Genomic DNA, 22515 nt, shown 5'->3' on the forward strand with positions numbered 1-22515 from the left:
CAGGAACAGAGAAACTGTGGGAAAGCACAGGAAGGGGTGAGATTGTCAACAAACAAGAAATGTACTCATTACCTGACTTATGAAAGGTAACTCCTCTAAAAAATAACATCATAATAATAATAAAATTCTATTTTAAAAAATACTGTCACCCATGCAAAAACATGGCCTAGCAGAGTAGCTCAATTGGTAGTGTACCTGCTTAGAAGTAAGAGGTCACGAATTCAAAACCTCAATACTACTAAAATAGACAGTGAACAACACTGATACAACTTTGACTGAACTACAAACACAATCAGAACTGAAAAAGGAGACATAGCAACTGATATCCTTTGCTATCCACCACTAAAATGGATAATCTATGAAAGACACATAAAGTCCTACATACATAAAGCTTACTGAGACTGAATCATGAAAAATAGGAAAATCTGAACAAATAAAGAGATCAAATCAATAATAAATAGTTTCCATCTCAAGACTTGCTGTTTTCATGAGTGGATTCTACCAAACACTTAAAAAAAGAATATCAATCCTCAAACTCTTCAAAAAAAATCAAAGGAAGGAGTGCTTCCAAACTCATTTTATAAGGCCAGCATTGCTTGATACCATGCCAGAAAATGACTCTAGAAGAAAAAAAAATTATAGGCTAATATCCCTGATAAATGGAAATGGAAAACTCCTCAACAAAATACTAATAAGATGAATTCAATAGAACATTAAAAGGATCATTCATCATGACCAACTAGAACTTAGGCAAAATAAAGATTCAAATATGGTTCAAGAGCCAGATGCTGGTGGCTCACAATGACAATCCTAGCTACTCAGGAAGCTCAGATCTGAGACTTAGATCACAGTTCAAAGCCAGGGCAGGCAGGAAAGTCTATGAGATTCTTATCTCCAGTTAAGCCATTCAAAAAGCAGGAAGTGGATCTGTAGCACCTGTGGTAAAACATCAGCCATAAGCAAAAAAGCTCAGAGATGGTGTCTAGCCCTTGAGTTCAAGCCCCAAAGCAGTACAGAAAATAAATAAGCAACAAACAAAATAAAAATATAACCACTATATAATCCAGCAATTCCACTTCCAGATATATCTAATAGATATATTCAAAGGAAATAAATCAGTATATCGAAGAGATATATGGTCTCCTACATTTACTGCAGAATTATTTGTAACAGCCAAAATCTGGAATCAATCTAAGTGTCCATCCACCGATGAATTAAGAAGAAAATGTGGTATATGTACACATCCAGAATGAAATCTGGTTGTTAGTGAGGACATGGAAAACAGCATGCCCAATGAATTAGGCATGCCCAGAAGGAATACTCAATGAGTACACTTATACTTGAAACCTAAAAATGTTAAATTCATCAAGTCAGACAGCAGAATGGTAGACACAAGGAGCTTGGAATAGGCCAAGACTCAATGAGGAAACATCTGTCAAAGGATAAATTTTTTAGTTAGAGGAGTACAAGAGTTCTACTGCACAACATGGTAAAGAGAGTTACTAACAATAAGTATTCTTACCACATGATATGAATATGTGAGGAATAATATCAACCAGCTAGGATTTGGCCCTTTCACAACTCACACACAGATGAAAGCATCCTGTTTTACCTGATGAATATGAATCTGTTTTGTCATTTTAACACATGATATAAGAACAAAAAGGGGAAGTTTCTAATCTCTTTATCTTAATCATCTTAATCAGGTATAAGTGAGACTGAATCTGAGGCCCCAATTTTTCCCTCTAAAACGCAGGAAACAAGTTATCTGTTCCCAAGATACAATGAGGTATGAGAACAATGCTGAGACTGATAAAGAATCTGCTGAGACTGATAAAGAATTGTAATTATAAATATTCCCATCCAAAAAGACAGGAAAATGGAAGATAAAACACTGATCACCAGAACCAAGCTGTCTTTGAATCCCCAACGGGAAATCCAGTTGGTCACAAAGTCAAGGAATAGTCTTCTAGCTCTGAATTTTCTCCTTGGAGTCTATGTTTGTTTGTTTGTTTTTCCAAGCAAGGTTTCTCATGCTTACAGATGAATCTTTTTTTTAAGATAGAGACTCATTTTATGGCACCATATGGCCTCATATATTTTCTGTACCACAGCCTCACCTCAAACTCACAATCTTCCTGCCTTGGCCTCCCAAGTGTTGGGATTACAGGCATCAGGCACTATGCCCACCTGCAGCTGAGTAGTTTTATCAGCCTATTTCTTGCTAGAAGAATATGTGAACCCAACGATCATTAAAATTTCATTTTCTCAATGAAAGCCCACAATATTTTCACTGCTAGAATAGTCTTGAGAACCTAGTATGTCCCTCCTGTCATGGAGATCCACTACATTAAGAAGAAAGAAAGATTCGTCCACTGTCATTTCTTGGCCAATTCTGTCTGTATTTCTGGTCTCTATGGAAACGAGACTATCAACTTGGTTAGACTGAGGTTAGTGAAAACACACCACTGAATGTGTCTTTGAGAAAATTTCAGGGCATAATTAGATAATTAGGGCTCTAACCTAATTAAGTTTAATCCATTGAAGGATTCAAGTTAAATAGAACCTAGCTCCTCAGAAAGCTGAGATTTGTGGATCATGGTACAAAGCCAGCCAGGACCAGAAATTCCATGAGATTATTATCTCCAATTAACTGCCAAACAGTGGGAAGTAGAGCTGTGGCTCAAGTAGTAGAGCACTGAGCAAAACTCACAGACAATGCCAAGAAGGAAGGAAGGAAGGAGGGAGGGAGGGAGGGGGGAAAAAGAACAAGAGAAAGTTAAATAAATCATTTGAAGATGGTGAACTAAACACAATTAAAAGCCAGTACACCCAGTACTTCACCATAGTAACACAACTAGTCAGATTCTTCCTGGATCTACCTGGTTTCTCAGCCCTTCAATAAATAAGTATATCACTGCTCCACTGGAGCCAAAGATCCACACTGCTAAGTTCACAGATATAGCCTACAATCCAGTATGGACTACCACCCTACTTTCCTTAATGCAGTCTCCTCTGCCTACCCGAGGCCCTCGCTGGCTACCAATATCATAGTTCATTCCCATTTTCAAACACATGAGAGCAGACCTGTGAACAATGTTTTGTTGCCCCTTTTCAATCTGAAGGTTTCTTTAAAATAATTGCAAAGCTTATTCTTAACTTACTGAGTCAGGGGGAAAAATAAGCTTTGATTTAAATCAGTGCCTCTTGTGAAGATCAATGAGATTATAAAATCTATGAACACTTCAGAAGAAATTTTCTGAAGCCAACCGATGAAACTATTTTGGGAACCTAGCAAGATGCATTCTTAAAATCAAAGACTGAGAAATCATCCTAACTTTGCTAGAAATTCCTCGAGTTTCTGTCTGTAAATTCATATTCTTGTTCTCTTATGAACCCTAAAAAAGAACCTTGTAATTGTTATTTTGAAAAATATTACCTAGGGTGTAACACAAGCTGGGTAGAATTCTATTTATAATTACACTAGTCCTTAAGTGTTCAGAACTCTTTATAACCTGTCACAGAGCTTTCAATTGTCATCATTCACTCCTCTGGGTTTTTTTAAAGCATATTAAGTATATTTTTGTGGCTATGAGTAAGATACTAGTTATAAATGACTAAAGATCTCTGTAATATGAATTCCAAATTCTTGCCCAGCCTTGATTTAACTGGTTCACATCAAAAGCTGGCATTTATTAAGAGATGATAAAAGCATCTTATTAAGCTTCTAAATCAGCTATAACTTAAATTCCAACAACATTAATATCATAGTGATACTATGGCTGGTATTACTATAAAAAAGGTTATGACACTATAGTATATCCCTATTTTGTTTTTCTTACATAAATATAATAAAATGCTGAGTAAAACAGATTTAGCATTTCATAATAATTTGTAGAATCTGTTCAGTTTCAAAAAGATAATGAGTTACAACAAAGCAGACAGAAGAAGAAACTATATGAAACAAGTAAAAAAATCCATTGGATAAGTATTTGTTGAACTGATTACACAGCTAAGAGATGGAATAAGATTTATTACTGGTGGACAAATGAGGGCCCACAATCTTTTCTATTTAGGACAAATCTGAAAGCATAAGAAAATTTGTATGATAGGTTCACATGAAATTTGAGATCACCTCACAGGTTTCATAATTTTCAATTAATTCAGCCATTTTACACACTCAATTCAGTATTAATGAAATCTTAAAGAATAATTTTAAAAACTCCCAATTGAATGCTATTCTCTCTTAAGCTTATGGAATCCAATGAAGCCCTAAGTTTTTAAAGTGATCCTTGGACACAATCTTCCACCTCCTAGTATCAGAGAAAAGACCTTCCCAAGAAGACACAGTCACAGGTCTGCTCCTCAACTTCAGAACCCCTATTGAAAATAAGAGCCATCACTAGCACAGAATCAATACATCAGCAACTTTTGCTTCCTGAGAATACAGCAGGTGATAAATACACACTGACTGATTATTATATGGCACTAAGTGTATAATGTGGCAGAGAAATAAGGTTACATCACTTAAAAATCATAAAGCAAAAAAATCATAAAGCATTTACTCTCTCTAAAAAAATTGTACATGGTACCAACACAGAAACAAAAACAAAAAACGTTGCCAATGTACACTGACTGATGCCTGGTTACTGAGGACAATTTTAAAAATAAATAAATAGATTTATTTGCTTTCTGTGATTGGAGCACAATGTCCATTCTATCTTGAAAAAATGGGAGATCAAAGTAGAAATAAATATTAAACATTCTTTTTTAATTAACCAGGAAAAGATATCGACTCTTTGAGACTACTCCTTAGATATTATCTGGTTAGTAATTACCTAATTGGCTGATTGTCTCACATTAAATGTCTAATCCTGCAGGTTTCTACTTGTGACAGCTCAGGCATGACAGAGAAAAGTAAAATAAGAATCAAACTTTAAAAGACTGAGAGTTGCAAGAGCCTCCAATGCTATTGTGTATTAGAAGCCATAGGAACTGCAAAGCTTTGCAGTTCCTTGCATTAGCAGTCTGAAATAACTGCTTCCATTCCACAGAGATTTTAAAAACAAGAGATAAAATTTAATAATAAAACAGTTTAGTTCAATCCTCCTTTTAAACATGCCAAAATAATCCGAGAGAAAAACAAGATAACACAACAAAATCACTTCTCCTAATAACACTTTCACTCAACTGCTCACAGCTATTTCTTTGATTAGGAAATAGTATTTGGTCATTTTTCCCCCAAAGGATTCAATATCCAAGCCCCCAACTCCAAAAAAATCTTTACATTAATAAATATTACCGTTATATTTGGCAAAATACAAAGCACCTAATCTCAAAAACAAATGACAGCTTTTATAAAAGCAGAAAAACGGTGTTAAAAGTCATCAGAGCACGTCTCTTAAATAAATGCAACACATGTCAGTCTCCTCCTCTGCCGTCTGTGGACTTCCATGGCACTGTCCATGGTGACACGTACTGGCAGTCTCAGGGAACAACACTTGTGAAACATCCAGGTTTTATTTTATTTCTATTTCTTGGCGGCAGATGTGGTGGAGTGCTTGCGTTGTGCATAGCCAACTCTTTAGTGATTATAAGCTGTATTTCTTTGGAAACCATGGCCCTAAAAATAGCAGAGGAAAAATCTGGATGGCAGGAAGGAGGGAAGAGAGATGCTTTAATCCCTCCCTCTGCACAGGACAGCAAATTCTCTGTTGACTTTTCTTTCTCCATGTGGAAATTCAGTTTTTTCTACATGGTCAGCTACTGCTCTGTCAACCAATTCCATCTTTAAAAGATTGCTTCATTAAAACTTGCTTTTGACTGCACAACACCTTTGAATGTATAGGCATCTGTGCAGAAAAACCTAAGTCATTTGACTCCAAACAAACAAGAAAGTTCCAAAATGCTAAGCATCTAATTCATTGTGAGGTTATGTTCCTGGATTATAAGTTACTTGAAATATTTCCAAAATAATGTCAACAGGGTATGATTCACTATTATCTCTGGTGGGGAAGGAAAAATGGTCTTTTGTCCCATAATGAATTTTGCCTCAAATAGTGTGTGTTGGTGGTAGGTTAAAACACTGAGCGGTCTTGATTTTTTTTTTCACAAAATTACCCTCATTAAAAAGAAAAAAAAAAATCCTCTGCAATAGGGCCCCGTTGTACCTGAAACTTTCCAGGGCCAATGTCTTTAACGAAGATTAAGCTCTCCGGTTTCTTACCTAAATCAATTTCACCCCAACGAGGTGTTTTGTGTTATAATTCATTATTCCCCAAGCTCTTAAAATCAACCATCTGCCATTGGAGTTTCTGTTCTGTAATTAAGGAGCTATCCATTAGAACTGGCAAAAGTACAAAGTAGGGGGAAAGAGGGTGGAGAAAAATAGGAGAGGGAAAAAAAAGCCCCATTCAAAAGCGATGGGACCCTGTGTGGGGACACACACCACACACCCACCCACACACCACACACACACACACACACACCCCGCACTCCCTTGTCACTCAGCCCAGGCCCACAAAGTTAGCAGGAGCGGCCAGGCCGGCTCCTGGGGATTAAGCTCCCCCCCTCCCGCACCGCACCGCGGACCCCGCACCGCGCATGGAGCCTTACCTTGGAAGAGAAAGGCTTTGGTCCCATTATGCAGCCCGGGAACCTGGCGCACCCCGGCCGTGGACTCCCCGAGCTCCAGCCCCGCGAGGACGTCGATCTGCAGGGAGGGGTCCACGCCAAGCCCGCAAGCTGGTGGAGAGGGAAGGGGAAGGGGGTTGCTCCATGAAAAGACCAGCGAGGAACCCGGAGCGTCCGGGGGACTCGACAGGGAGTGGCGAGGAGGAGTAGGCCCCCCGCCAATCGGGCTGGAAATCCCGGGGTGCCCTGACCCACTTTGTGCCCCTCTCTGGGTAAAGTTTCCCCTGCTGGTCCCCCCGCTCGCCCCGGGCCCTGGCTAGGGGCGTGACCCATCCTCGCGGCATCCACCAGGAAAGAAATGATCCCCGAACCCCAGCACGCCCCACTCCACACCTACTTCAGGGTCGGGGAGGCCGGGCACCCCGGGCGGACGCGGGGAGATCAGCCCCGGCCGGTCCCACCCCGCTCCGCCCTGCGGCCACTCACTCACCTGCTCCAAGACAGAAGACCAGACAGAAGGTTCTCAGAAAGACCAGAGGCTCCATGGTGCGGGTCTGCTCAGTCCATCGTCTCCCTCTTTAAAAAATGAAAATGGGGGTAAAATACAAAATCGGTGAGGATCTGGCGGTCGAGGGGGGAGGGGGCACTGTGTGCTTTTTTTTTTCGTCTGCTGCCTGCAATTCAGGATAAAAAAGAAGAAGAAGAAGAAGAAAAAGAAGAAAAAGAAAAACACACGAGGTGGTCGCCCGGGAGGGATCGGGGAGCCTCCGCCCCGCGCCCCCGGCCGTGCAGAACTTGGGCACCTCCTCCGCCGCCGCTCGCGGGCCGCCGGGGAGGGTCCGCGGGGAGGGTCCACGGGGAGGGGCCGGCCCGCCCCGCACCGCGCCGCCCCGCGCCGCGCCGCCCTGCCCTGCCCTGCCCGGGATCCCAGCCAACGCCGCCCGGGGCCGACCCCTCCCGCGCCCCCTGCTCGGGAAGGGAGGCGCCCCGCCCCGCACCCGCCGGTCTCCCCGCCGCTGAACCTGTTGTGAGGCGGGCAGAGACAATGGAGAGAGCGCGGAGACGCGCGCGGAGCAGAGACGGCACCGGGCGGGAGGGGGGGAAGGAAGGAGGAGGAGGAGGGGGAGGAAGGCTGAAGCGGAGGAGGGAGGGGCCGCCCGAAGGAGGCCCGAACCCTGGATCCCGCGTGGGATCCTCGGTTCCCAACCGGGTCCGGGACCCCCTCCCCCCGCCTCCGTCCTCTCTCTTCCCTTCCCTTCTCCCCGGCTGACCCCGCAACATCAATCGCCTCTCCCGGATCTACGATCTCAATTCCGAGGTGCTGAGTTGATAGGCGGTGTCGACTCTCCCCCCCCCCCCGCCCCGCTCCTCGCCCCTGGATTTCGGGGAGCGTGTATGGAAAGGCAGCGGGAGAGAGAAAGAGAGTGAGTGAGAAAGGACCACCCATTCGAGGGAGGCAAGGCTGGGAGCGGGGCGCTCGGCAGCCGAGTCCAAGGAGGCCGGCCACATGCCGGCCACAGGTTCTGGAACGGCCCAGGCGCCGACACCCACCTGGCGTGGGAAGGACAGCGGTCAGGCTCACTAGCCAACCCCCCTCCCACGACGGAGCTGGGAGAAGTGGCACTGGAGCAGACCCGCGGCTAGCGTGGGGGCGGGGGGTTCCCTGGATCCCCACTGGAGAGGCTCTCCGCCCGGGGCGCGGCGCTGGAGAGCTCCCCGGCACCCAGGGCGCAGGGGAGAACTTAGCCCGCCGCTTTCCGACGGCTCCGGAGCCTCGTGCGCCCCCTGGCCGAGCCCAGAGCCTCGCAGTCAGCTTGAGCTCTCCAAAACCAGCCTGCACAGGGACTCAGGGAAGGCAGCTAGGAAGCTAAGGACCCCATCCATGCCTAAAAGAGACTGCTAGACAGACAGATACAGATAGATGATAGAGGGATAGGTAATAGATCGTAAGTAGATAGACACACAAACATACATGGACACCTAGATGGGTGAAAGAGAAGAAGGAAGGACAGAAGGGAGGAAGCAAGGAAGGAAGGCAAGCAGGCTCTACCTGCCCTTCACCATACTCCAGATCATTTAAAGTGAATTCAGCTGTGAACTATTTCTTGTCAGGTAAAAAGTACGTGCAGGGTCAAAGTTTCTCCACAATAGCCCGAAAATTTCGAGGGAAATTTTTAGGAAAGAAGCTCAGTTAAATATTAAATATCTCAAAAAAAGTAATTAAAATGTTCATCTGTGGCTTTCTTAGCCCTTCATGAAAACAGGTAGGGTCTGACTTTTTCCAACCGGATCCCACGCAGACACAATTACAAAAGTGCTTACTGAGGAGGGATGAAGTCAAACGGAGGGACGTAAATGAATGAATAAAGATGGGAGAATACAGTTATAATTTTCAATATATATATATATGAGAACATAGAACCCGGTGACGGGAGAGGAGGGGTGGGGATGGGAGAGATGGGAGGCTGGCTTGGAACTGCGATTCCTCAGATCTCAGCTTCCTGGGTAGCCAGTATTAGAGGCATGAGCCACTGGCACCCAGCATAATTTCTGTATTTATGTCTTAGGTAATTAGCCAAAATCACGTGTTAAAAAGAAGACCCATGAATAAGTCTCCCTTATGACATGCTGTAGTTATTTTTTTTTATTTTTTTTTTGCCAGTCTGGGGCCTTGAACTCAGGATCTGGGCACTGCCCTTGGGTTTTTTCCTCAAGGCTAGCCACAGCAACACTTCCAGCTTTTTTCTATGTATGTGGTACTGAGGAATCAAGCCCAGGTCTTCATGCATATTAGGCAAGCACTCTACCACTAGGCCAAACTCCCAGCCCCTAGAAGAGTAGAGTTTTATACCCCAAGTTATTTCTCAGCCTGATACTTTAATTATTCTACATACTAAAATTATTTGGGAAACCAGTCAAATAGGAGCACAGAGATGGGGGAGAAAGCCGCTTTGGATCAAAGTAAAATGCAAGAGATAGAAAAGCAGCAGAAAGGTGAGTCACATCATTGGGCAGAGCAGAGCCCTGGATCTTACCTACACACATCCTTGTGTGTAGGTAACGCTTTTCCGGCCCTTGAGAGATGATTAGTAGTATTCCAGCTCTGTCCCCATAGGTGACAGTGTCTTCAGTGTCCCATTTCATCTAGATGCCTCTCTGCATCTTTTGAAACATATTCCAGGGAACAGCAAACACACAGTCAACCAAAATGTGTTATGACTTCAGGTGGAATCCATAAACTTTCCCCCCATATATTCCTTGAATCCTTACTTCTGTGGGTTGTGGCTGTTCCCTAGGAATTATATCCACATACATTAAAACTCCTTTATCCAATCACCCATGGATCATATCTATAATCTATAATCCTAGCTACTCAGTAGGTTGAAATCTGAGGATTGTGATTCAAACCAATCCTGGGCAGAGAAGTCTATGAGACTCTCTAATCACCACTTAACCAGGAAAAGGGTTGAAAGTGAAATAGTGGCTCAAGTGGTGGAGCACTATCCTTGAGCAAAAACAAAGCTCAGGGACAGAACCCAGGCTGTGAGTTCAAACCCTACTGCTAACACACACACTCTCTCTCTCTCTTTCTCTCTCTCTCTCTCTCTCACACACACACACACACACACACTCTCTCTCACACACACACACTCTCTCACACACTCTCTCTCTCTCACACACACACACTGCAAGAAAATTCCTTTAGACAGTATTAAGAATTATTTCTTTTAATAGCCATGGTAGATGTAATATGCCTTTCAATTTCTCCATTTAAAAAAGAAGAAGAAAACAGAAAGCTCTTTCTGTGGCCTACATGGTACAGAGCTTACCTTGCAAGCCCTGAGCCGAGTTCAGCCCCTAATCCTGAGCCCCTACTTGATGAGCCCCTGACCTTAAAATCGTGAGATTCCCCTGGATTATCTGAGTGTGTTCAGCATAAGCATGAAGGTGGAAGAGGGCAACAGAACAGGAAGGAGGGAATTGCAATAGGAAATTTGCTGTTACTGCATGTGAGCTTGGAAGAATCTAGAAGGCCTTTGAGCCAAGGCATTTTTGGGTAGTCTCCAGAAAAGAATCAAAGTCATATTCAGGTCTCAAGTAAGAACACAGTGCTGCCAACAGCTTGATTTTAGCCCTGAGACAATGCAGTTCAGAGGCAAAACAATACATCCATGTTGCTTTAATCCACTAAACTTGTGGTAATTCGTTACCATATCCATAAAAAATTGCTATAAATATTAATCACAAAATGAAAAGTTCATTCAAAATGGTTGACAGTCCTGGCCTCCAAGGGCCTGTCCTTCCATCATAAATCCATATCAATGTGTAATATTTTTATTGGTAAGTTCCACATCAAGGAGAAAAAAAAGTCCCTGGATGTTAGAAGAGTGAACACTGTGATTGTCAGATAAAGCTGTAGCTGAGGTCATGACAGAGACAGCAAGACATGAGCCTGTATATCCTCCATAGAAGGCCTTGTGACAGGGAACTTAATATCCATACCAGAACTGGAAACAACAAAGTATGAACTACCCGAGGTTTTTTTTTCCTTTTTGTTGGTCATAGGGCTTGAATTCAGGGAAGAGAGAGTGGGAGGGAGGGAGGGAGGAAAGGAAAGAAAGGAAGTGAGGGAGGGAGGCAGGGAGAGAGGGAGGGAGGGAAATCTAGCAAATAAAGGCAAATTCTCACTGGAAGCAATAGGACTTTGTTACATTGAATTAACAACTTCCATTTGCCATAGAATACGGCTTAAGTGAGTGGAAATGTCTACCATGTTCATGGAGAAGATTTAATACTTTATGATATCCGTTTTCATCATTTTGATCTAAGGACCCAAGATGTTCCCACCCAAAATTCCAGGAGGTCTTTTAGTAGTTATTGAAAGACTAACTACAAACTCTATATAGTTCTCCATATAGGAACAAAACACCATTTTGTTGAGAAAGAACAAAATGAAAGGATTCAAACTACCTGACTTTAAGACTATACATCTACATGTATAGACTCACAAATTAATGGGAAAAGAAAGTGAGTATAGAGCTAGCAGACACACACATACACACACACACACACACACACACACACACACACACACACACATACACACACACACAGTATTATTTTACAAAGCACCAAGGCATTTCAATGAGTAACAGACGATATATATGTTTTGCCAGTCCTGGGGCTTGAATTCAGGGCCTGAGCACTGTCCTTTCTCAAGGCTAGTGCTCTACCACTTGAGCCACAGCACCATTTCCAGCTTTTTCTATGCATGTGATACTGAGGAATTGAACCCGGGTCTTCGTGCATGCTAGGCAAGCACTCTAGCACTGGCCAAACTCCCAGCGCAAAGGACAATATTTTTAATAATGGTACTTGGATACATAGATATTCCATACAGAAGGGGGGATGAAGGGAGAAATATAGACCTTTCCCCATGTGCTATACACAGTAATTAATCTGGAACACATTCCAAAGCTTCAATATCAAAGCTAAAACACAAAACTTTTGGAAGAAAAATTTTGTCACTTGAGGTTAAGTAATTATTTTTTCTTAAGCAGTGCACAAAATGTATCTACATTAAAGAAAAAAATGATAGGTGATACTTCATTAACATTTAAAATTACTAGCTTTTTGAAATACCATTAAGATATAAATATTCTAATTTCTTGTAAGGTAAAACACTCATTCCTAGATATTTGCCCTGAAGAAATGAAAAATATCTTCACAAATATTCATTTCTTTTTTAACTCCATTCTTTATTAAGATATAATATAGAGAGAAAGACATGAGTTTAAATTTTCCTATTGAAAGCTAAGGAACCATGCCCAGGCCCTGAGTTCAAGTCCCAGGACCAGCACCAAAAAAGAAAAAAAAGAAAAAAGTGTCTTTATTTCTAAATCACACTCTCCTTTGTTTATTCATGAGAAAAGGTGACAAGGTGAGTGTATCCCTAACCACAGGGGTGAGGCAAGTTTCTGTCAATCATCTTTGTATTCACCATATACTTTGTACTATTCGCACAACACAACTGAAACTCTCTAGGAGTTATTCAAACACAGTTTAGGAAACAGCAGAAAAAAAAGGCTTAGAACTTCGGGGTCAAGTTTCTGTCCCCAATTTCCTGGGCCAGACACAATCTCGCTGCACCTATTACTAACACTGTGTACTAGCCTGTACCTATCTTGAGACTGCAAGGGTCTGCAGCACTTTGCCATGCATGAATGCCAGCTCTTCCATTGCCACATCAAGGGCTGACCTACTTCTGTCACTCCCCTTTGGGATCCAGTTACCATACTGCATCATAATGACAAGTAAGATTGATCCATAAGGAAAAGGCAGAGAAAATGAAACTGGAAATGGGAATCAGGTTCACTAAAGAGCATGACTAGCTAGTATTTGTATCTTGCTGGTTAAAAGAATGTATACAGCACTCTGAGCAGAGCACTCTGAGCACAAGACTGGCTTGCTGATTTATCAAATAGATCTGTCTACAAGAGCCATAAATCGTGGATTTAGAAGCATATCCTACCACACAGGCCTTATTTTCAGTGACTAATAGTTGAAGATCAAGGGCAGGGTTTCTGTTGCTGGTACATCTCAGTATTTACTGTTGTGGGAAGAAACACATGGACATGGCTGGTTTGCTGGCTTCTGGCCTTGTTTAAGGGTTTCCATTAAAGAATAGGACCTTTCCTAGCATTCGGATCTGAGTAACCTGCTTCTGAATGGCTAAAGGTTAGAATATTCATAGAGAGATCCAGGAATCAATTTTGCTGCTATCAGATTTCTCTTTTCATCCTGTAAACTTAATTCCAGTGATGGTAAATATAGAAATCATTAATAATTCCATTTTTCAAGGGAAGGTATTATTTTTATATTCTGCTTCTGCTATCACCAAAAATAATTCTCTTTTTCTAAGGCTATACATGGTCCCTCATCTTAAAGAAAATTTTATGAATTTCAGGCCTCAAGGCACACTAATTCAAAATCCTTCCTGACTCATCCTGTAATTCTTGTTTCTGCTGCTTAGTGACTATCATTAGAATCTTCTTTGGGATGAGCATACATATAATACTTGCTAGAAGGAAAGCCCAGGCCAGGTTTCCCAAATGCATGGCTTGGGAACAAGATTAAGTTTTTGTTAATATCTTTAAAAGGCTGGCAGAAACCCAAATCCAGCATTAGCTCTGCCAAAATGTCTGCTCACAAACACCATCCAGTTCTCTCGTAGGAAGCAAGGCCACACTGAGTTCTGACACCTTGCCAAAGCCAGCCTCTGTTCCCCCAGCTTTATGAGGGCCTTGGCTAGAGGTAGAAAGTGAGGATGAAAAGAAAAAGACAGAGCTGCTGAGTGAGCAGGTCCATCATGCAGACATGGGCCACAATGCTGAAGTCATCGCTATCCTTTTATGCAAGTTGACTCTGAACATCATGATCCTTACAATGAAGTAAGGAGCTACTTGGGAAGACCAGCCATCTTTTAGAATCAGGTAATAGAAAAATTGTCAATGTGAAAAGTAATTGCTGAGGGGCCAGTAGCTCACACCTGTAATCCTAGCGACTTAAGAGGCTGAAATCTGAGGACTGCAGTCTGAAGCCACCATGGGCAGGAAAGTCTACGACATTGAACTACCAAAAAAGTCAGAACTGGAGCTGTAGCTCAAGTGATAGAGCACTAGCCTTGAGCACAAAAGTTGAAGGACAAGGCCCAGGCTCTGGGTTCAAACTGTTCCCCTACACATACCAAGTCATAGACAAGTCTTTGCTCAAACTCAATGAATTCAGAGACAGCACTTTAGCCTTGTTCTAACGCCTTCATTTTAACAGCAGGTATTGGCGGAGGTCCAGTTACGTAACTACCATGTCTACGCATCACAGAATCTGAAGCCAGATACAGGCACTGCTTTGGTTGAAGAATCCCTTCTGAAGGGTGTTACAGACTAAGCCAAAAATACAAACGTTGTCTCCAAATCTTGCAAGGAAAGGATGCCTCATCTCAGTGGACTTTCAGGATCAACCCACATGACAATCTCCTGAACCCCACTGACACCTCTCTGGACAAATCTCTTCCTATGTCTCCCCTATCCACTCTGTTCCTGTTCTTCCTGGCTGGTCTTCAAATCATTCCACGTGCTCCTGCCGCAGGAACTTGACACTTTTTATTTTCTTGCTGGAATGTTCTTCTGCCTTACAGCCACATGGATTGCTCCTCCATCCCTTTCAAATGCCATGTTCCCAGTGACACCTTCTCCTCAACGACTCTATATATAACAGCAGTTCTCAGCAGGGCACCAGTGGCTCAGGGTACTCAGGAGGCTGAGATCTGAGGATCGCAGTCCAAAATCAGCCTGAGCAGGAAGGGCTGTGAGACTCTTATCTCCAATTAACCACCAAAAAGACAGAAGTGGAACTGTGGCTTAAGTGGTAGAGCACTAGCCTTCTCCAACAAAGCTCAAGGACAGAGCCTAGGCACTGAGTTCAAGCCCCAATATCAGTACCAAAAAAAGTCATCTATTTTCCATAGATATACCTATACAATTTCCATAGATATACCTACACATTCCCTATACAATTTGCTTGCTCAACTATGTAGTTATTCATTTTATTATATATTACTAATTTGCTTATTGTCCATAAACTGTGATGTAAGCTCCATTTTCTTTTATTTGTTTCTGTCTTTCTTTCCTTCTTTTGAGACAGAAAAGAATGTAGCCTAGGCTGGCCTTGAACTTGTAACCCTCCTGTCTCAGCTTCCCTACTTCTGCAAGTAGGCAGGAGTGGCACAATCTACAATCTCCATTTTCTATCAATTTTGTTTGTCACATCAATAGCTGCCTCTGGTATAACATATATTTCTCAAACACAGTAATAATATATATTAATGCACCAAATATGTGTCTCACATACACTAGGCACTCAAATGGTAGCTATTACTACTTAAACTTTCATAACTTGTACATGAACAAGCTATTGATCAGGAAAGAATCCGCCAGTGCATGTAAAATCTCTGCCTTAACTTCTACAGAACATCCCACCTAAGATATTCCAAAAACATTCTTCTCTCATCACTAAATCAGAGCTCCACATTCAAAATGGGTTCAGCAGATGATTTTAATGGCGTTATAAGTTTCTGAGCAAAACCTCCAGTGTAAAATTTGCAGCAGTTTTGTAATAGAACTTTTCTAGCAACAGAAAGCAATTGACAACTTATTTTCATTTGTTATATATCTCAGAATTTCAGAATCTTATTGATTGTACACAAAAATGTGTCTCAAAGAACCTCCAACGTAAAATAAAACACATACATTCTTCTCATTTCCTTTCATTTCTGCTCTCTCCTATAGCAAATTATATCAATGTACCTGACAAGTATTTTGTCAACATTACACCAACATTACACATACATTTGTCAACTTTTTGCTTTTCTATTTCCTGTAGTCACACAGCACATTATATATATTTCCTTTGGTTTGACTACAATTACCCAATTTCTCTGAGTACAAGACATGTTAGTTAATTGACAAAACTCAGGTGTATAAAAATGTAACTTTATTTTTCTGTACTTCAAATTGAACATAAGACATCACTTTTGATGTCTTAAGAATGATGACTAGGGCCGGGAGTTTGGCCTAGTGGTAGAGTGCTTGCCTAGCATGCATGAAGACCCGGGTTCAATTCCTCTGCACCACATACATAGAAAAAAAGTCGGAAGTGGTGCTGAAGCTGAAGTGGTAGAGCTCTAGCGTTGAGAAAGTCCAAGGATAGTGCTCAGGCCCTGAGCTCAAGCCCAGGACTGGCAAAAAAAACAAACAAACAAAAAGGGAGAGAGAGAGAGAGAGAGAGAGAGAGAGAGAGAGAGAGAGAGAGAGAGAGAGAGAGAGAGAGAGAGAGAGAGCGCGCGCACGCGCTACTACTGTGGTTTGAACTATGGGCTTGAGTACTGTTGGTTAGCTTTTTGCTCAAGAGTGGCACGGGTAGCCTAGAAGTGGTAAATGAGCCAATAGATGGTTGCTAGAATTATCCATGCTCCCTCATCTGGAAATGCTATATGCAACAGGCTCTCTTCCAGAAAAGCAATGTCCTAAATTCTCCCATGGGTGCAACCCTTCCCACAGAGCGGGCTCTGCTCTGGGCTCAGCCACTGCTGGAACTCAGGCCCACTATGCCATGGCCCTTAACAGCCTCTTTTAGATTGCTGCTGTGTTATTTTATCTCTAAATTTTGGCTCATTATGCTTTCCTCTTTAAAATTTGATGTCTATGTCTGATATTTTTCCTACTGTGGATAAGAATTCTGTATTAGAACCATTTTTCCATCTTTCCCATTAGGCTGCAAGTTTTATAAAAACAAGAATTTGTGCTTATGCCATTCAGAAGATTACAAGGTGAACATAGTGCAAGTCAGAGCTCCAAAGCATGCATATTTGTTTCTTGACTGCACTGCCTTTCTTCTCTCATTCAGCTGCCTACGATTTGATCCTATTATCTTTTGAGAAGATCTCAGGACCACAAATACATTGATAATATACATTATGATTTAGAGACCAAAGACATTTATTTAAATACATACACACACAAACACATACACACACACACACACACACACACACACACCACTACCTGGCATAATTCTTAGACTCCACATAGCTGAAAACATACGGCATGGTCAAAAGGAAGACATATCTTTTTGGCCATCTGTTTTAATTTATGATCACTTAAGAAAGGAATCAATACGTGAGGTTTCATCTGTGAAGGTACCTCAGTGCACATTCTACTCCAAAACTGACAGCATCCAAGATTTCTACTCTCAACTCTTCCTGTGCAATGGACAAACTATTTTCTGTCACGACGACAAGGCCTTTGTTATCATCATAATGTTATCTGTGGTATCTCTCACAAAGCTCCTCTCAGCTTTTGGGTTAAGGCTTCATGGCTGTCAATCAATCAATTAACCCAAATTGTCCTAAAAGTAAATTCTAATACTATTATTGAACTACTAACTGCTGGCTGAACCCAAAGTCAACACCAACACTGGCTAAAAAAAAAGCGTGACAGAGCTTTACATTATTTTAACAATCTAAGTACAAGACACAAATTCAATTTTTGAGACATTATTATTTTAAAGAGCTTGATATCTGAATTCATATATCAAAAGCATAAACACTACTAGGCCATGTATTAGCTTCCTAGGGCTTCCATGACAACTTACCACAAACTAGGTATCTGTAGTTCTATAGTAGAAGAGTTCTGGAAGTTTGAAAACTAAAATCAAGAGTCAGTATGGTGTTTCATACCTATAATGCCAACTACCTACAAGAATGGAAGTGTCACAGTTTGAGGCCAGCTTAGCCAAAAAAAAAAAAAAGTAGTGAGACCCTCATCTCAACAAACAAGCTGGACATGGTAGAATAATACCATCATCCCAGGTGTATAGCAGACATAGGTTGAAGGAGCTCAGTTCAAACTATGTCCTGGGCAAACACGTCTCTGTCCCAAAAATAACTAAAATCAAAACCCAGTCCCAGAATATACCAAGTAGTAGACTACTTACCACGCAACTACATAGCAAGTTCAAGGCACTGAGTTCAAACCCCACTACCGCCCCTCAAAAATCAAAATGATGGCCAGGCAATGCTCCCTCTGAAGCCCCCTGAAGCCCGGAGGAGGATCGCTGCTTGCCTCTTTCTACTTCTAATAAGTCCAGGAAGTCTTTGTTTGTGGCAGCATTATGATCTCTCACTCCAAGACTCACTCTTAATCAAATCCTCTGAGCCTCAATTTTCTCTGTTAGAGATTCAAGGTAAATTTATCAAGTCCTTTTTAGTTCCAAAATTCTATTATTCCAAAAAAGTCTAACCAATCTAATGTTTTACATATTAGTAAGGTATAAAAAGCATAGAGGCACGATTTTGCTAAGAATAATTCAGCACCAACAGTTAGCCATTTAGTTAAATGGCAATTATTTAGATCATGTTAACACAGTAAGCCAAGTTCTTGAGGAATCCACTTCATATCCTTGCTTCTCAGAGAAGATAAAGGGACAGTCATGGGTTCTCATTGAACATCAAGGGAAACCAAGAACAGCCAGCCACACTCTTATAAGAATCATGAAACATGGCTGGTGCTGGTGGCTCATATCTATAATCCCATCTCCTCCGCAGGCTGAGCTCTGAAAATCATAGTTTGAAGCTAGCCTGGACAAGAAGGTCCATGAGACTCTTCTTTCCAATTAACCAGCAAAAATTCAAAAGTGGAGCTGTGACTCGAGTGGAAGAGTGCCAACCTTGAACGAAAAGGGCCAATTGAGAACCTGAGGCCCTGAGTTAAAGCCCAAGTACTGGAAAAACCCCTCCTCCCCTCCAAAAAAAAAAAAAAAGGGTTGGCTACAGGATTTGAGGTTGACTGTGTTCCTGTTCTCAGCATCAAAACAAGCATGGCAGTTGGGGTCCCCCAAGCCTTCTCAGGCTGGAAGACCACACAGTGCCCTAAGTAGTTAGAATAGCAATGTCACTGAAAATATTTTTTCCATTGCTTAGGACAGTGTTAGAACCCCTGACTCTGCACAACAGGAGTGCTTCTTAAATTAGCCATGGTGACTAGCTCATTCTTTTCATCTCAATACACTAGGGAATTTGAAGTTATGTTTGTAGAACGTAGTAAAAATGACTTTCCAGAAATAAATACGAAATACACACTCAACGAACCTCAATTACATTTAGCTAACTTTCATCAGCACAAGAAAGAAAAAAAATACCAAAAATGTACATACTTTACTCATCAAACATGTGCTCTTAAGTCAGATGTCAGTGGCTCATGTCTGTAATCCCAGCTGGTCAGGAGGCTGAGATCTGAGATTTGTGGTTTGAAGCTGGACTGAGCAGGAAAATTTATGAGATTCTTTATCTCCAACAACCCAGCAAAAAGCTGGAAGTTGAGCTGTGGCTCAAGTGATAGAGTGTCAACCTTGAAAAACACGCCTCAGGTCCCAGGCACTGGGTTCAACAAAAACAAAAACCCAAAAAATTAAATTAGAAAGTATACCCTTGGGAGAACAAAACAGATATCTTTGTATTAAACTGTGTGGCACAGAGCTAAGTGGCCCTCCTTTTCATGGCTGTGGGGCACTTTCACTTGGTGGCTTCTCCCATGCAGGTGGAAGATGGGTGCTTCTCGCAGAGTGTGACCTGTGTCTCTATTATTAAGACATCCTAATTTAGAAACCTGCCTCACAAAGCAAACTGACCTGAATGGATGCAAAGAAATAGACTAAGCTCCAGATATTTGTTTCTACTACTTATCTGAAGTAGATTAAGTGATACCATATTTTCAGGCTCCTTCTTTAATCTTTTTTATTTTGGGTTTTTTTTTAAATTTTTTGGTCAATCATGCAGCTTGAAATCAGGGCCTAGACACTGTCCCTGAACTTTTTGCTCAAGGCTAGCACTCTACCAGTTGGGCCACAACTCCAATTCCAGTTTTTCTGGAGGTTAATTGTAGATAAGAGTCTCACAGACTTTCCTGTCCAGGCTGGCTTTGAACCAAGATTCTCAGATTTCAGCCTCCTAGTTAGCTGGGATTACAGGTGTGAGCCACCAGTGCCCTGCTCATTAATTCTCTATCAATACACAGTTCCAAGATCAACCGGTAAAGCCATGCTTTTTTCATATAGTCTTTCAGGCATTTCCAGGGCAACTGCATCTACTATTTTCTCATGCCTGGATAGAAAGGAAAATACCAAGCACCCTCTCACCCTCAGTGATATGTCGCAGGGATGAGGAATGATAAAGTTGTCCTGTTATGGAACAAACTAAAGGAATTGCTTTCCCAAGATTCCAGCTCTCAGTTTTACCCTTGAAGTTTAACTGTTATTGAAAACCACAGTGTTTTCTTCATTGTATTCACATACTGAGATCACTAAGAGCTTCGACAATGTCGGATTTGTAAACAGATCTATGTGGTCCAATCCCCAGTGTTCTCACATTGGGATCACATGGGTGTCCTAGCGGATAGGAAGGCTCCAAGTTTTGGTTGGGGTTTGGATTCCTGTGTGTTAGGAGTTTGGGCCTGAGCACCCGGTGCTAACCAATTAGGTCAGTAAGGAATTAACATAATTCTCCTGGGACCCCCTTTTACTTTCTGTGGGAGTGAGCTGTTATGGAAAGGTGAGTTTGAATCCTGAATCTGTTGTTGCCTTTCTATCTAACCCTGGATCCCCCTTCCATGTTTACTGGCAATAAGACCCACCAGGAAGCCCTTAATAGAGGCTGGACATCTGAGACGACCCAATGTTGGAATTTAGGCCTCCAAAACTGAATAAAACTCTTTTATTTCTCTCTCTCTGTGTCTCTCTCTCTGTCTCTCTCTCTGTCTCTCTCTTTGTCTCTCTCTCTGTCCCTCTCTCTCTGTCTCTGTCTCTCTCTGTCTCTCTCTGTCTCTCTCTCTCTCTCTCTCTCTCTGTGTGTGTGTGTGTGTGTGTGTGTGTGTGTGTGTGTTTCTTTCTGTCTGTCTCTCTGTCTGTCTGTCTGTTGGTACTAAGGCTTGAACTTAGAGCTTGAGGCATTGTCCCTTAGCTTTTCTACCCAAAGCTGGAGCTCTATTGCCTGTCATTTGAAGTTTACTTCTGGCTTTTTGCAGGTTAACTGAAGATAAGTGTTGCATAGACTTTGCTGCCTAAGCTGGTTTGAAACCTTGATCCTCAGATCTCAGCCTTCTGGGTGGCTAGGATTACCAGGCAAGAACCAGTGTGCCTGGCTCTGTTGTTTCTTTATCTGTTATTATGTCACATGTTAAATGGACTGAGGCAGCTTCTTTAGTGGTTCCAACATTCTCATCCACAAGTACTATAATTCAGCACATAAAAGCATGCTGCTTCTGATCACTTTCCCATGACTCAAATCATCATATAATGCAGAGAACAGTGGAGGCTCACACATTACCCTTTACAAACCTTACTATTTTTACTGTATCATGAAGCACACGGGTGTAGCTGACGTTTTTTCTCAGAACAAGACTTTCTCAATGAAGTAGCGTATTTATCATATGCTCCGAGGCAAGCTCCTTAATTGGGGTATTATTCCAGAACATCTTCATATCATTGCAGCTGCACCATCACAGGGTACTCTAACAGCTGAGCAGCAAACTGCAGAGCAGCCAGGGATCACATCGCCTGCTTAAAATTGATCAAGAATAGCTGGTGGCTCATGCCTGTGATCTCAACTACTCAGAAGCCTGAGATCTGAGGCTCAAGCCTGCCTAAGCCAAAAGTCGATGAGACTCTTGCCCCCAAAAACCCACCAAAAAGTTGGAAATGAAGCTGGGAAGGGTGGCTCATGCCTATACTCCTAGCTACTCAGGAAGCTGAGATCTGAGGATCAAGGTTCAAAGTCAGTGCGGGAACAAAAGGACCTGAGACTCAACTCCAATTAACCTCAAGAAAATGGGAAGTGGGGCTCGGCTCAAAGGTAGGTGGTAGCCTTGAGCTGAAGAGCTCAGGGACAGCGCCCAGGCCGAGGTCAAGCCCCATGACCCACCAAAAACAAAAACAAAAACTAATGGAAAATGTGGCTCAAGTTGTGGAGCACTAACCTTGAGCGAAGAAGCTCAGGGACAGTACCAGGCCATAAGTTCAAGCCCCAGAACTGGCAGCTTAAAAAAAAATCATTATGTATTTCATGCCTGTTAACCTACTCAGGATGCTGAAATCTAAAGATTATGGTTCAAATCCAGCCCAGGCAGAAAATCTGTATAGACTCTTATCTCCAATGAGCAACAACAACAACAAAGCCAGAAGTAAAGGTGTGCCCTGAGCACAAAAGCTAAAGGACAGCACCCAGGCTTCAAGTTCAAGCTCCATGCGAGCACACGCGCGCACGCCCACACA

General features: G+C 42.2%; 1 protein-coding gene across 4 annotated transcripts in view; it reads right to left on the minus strand.

Annotated features, from left to right (window-relative positions):
• Positions 1-22515, minus strand: part of Nell2 (neural EGFL like 2) — a 372707-nt gene that overhangs the window by 315543 nt on the left and 34649 nt on the right. For 2 of the 4 annotated variants that reach the window (XM_090324484.1, XM_090324479.1), the window contains 2 exons: positions 7124-7209; positions 6616-6744 (listed from right to left, as the gene is read on the minus strand). In XM_090324484.1, coding sequence (XP_090180610.1) covers positions 6616-6744; positions 7124-7209 — 215 coding nt within the window. Of the gene's footprint in view, positions 1-6615; positions 6745-7123; positions 7210-7655; positions 7726-7904; positions 7964-22515 lie in introns of those variants that run through there. The other 2 variants (XM_090324493.1, XM_090324503.1) reach the window with 2 other exon arrangements.

Source organism: Megascapheus bottae, chromosome 2 (genome assembly GCF_031878675.1).
Source record: "Megascapheus bottae isolate mThoBot1 chromosome 2, mThoBot2.hap1, whole genome shotgun sequence".
Lineage (NCBI taxonomy): Eukaryota > Metazoa > Chordata > Mammalia > Rodentia > Geomyidae > Megascapheus > Megascapheus bottae.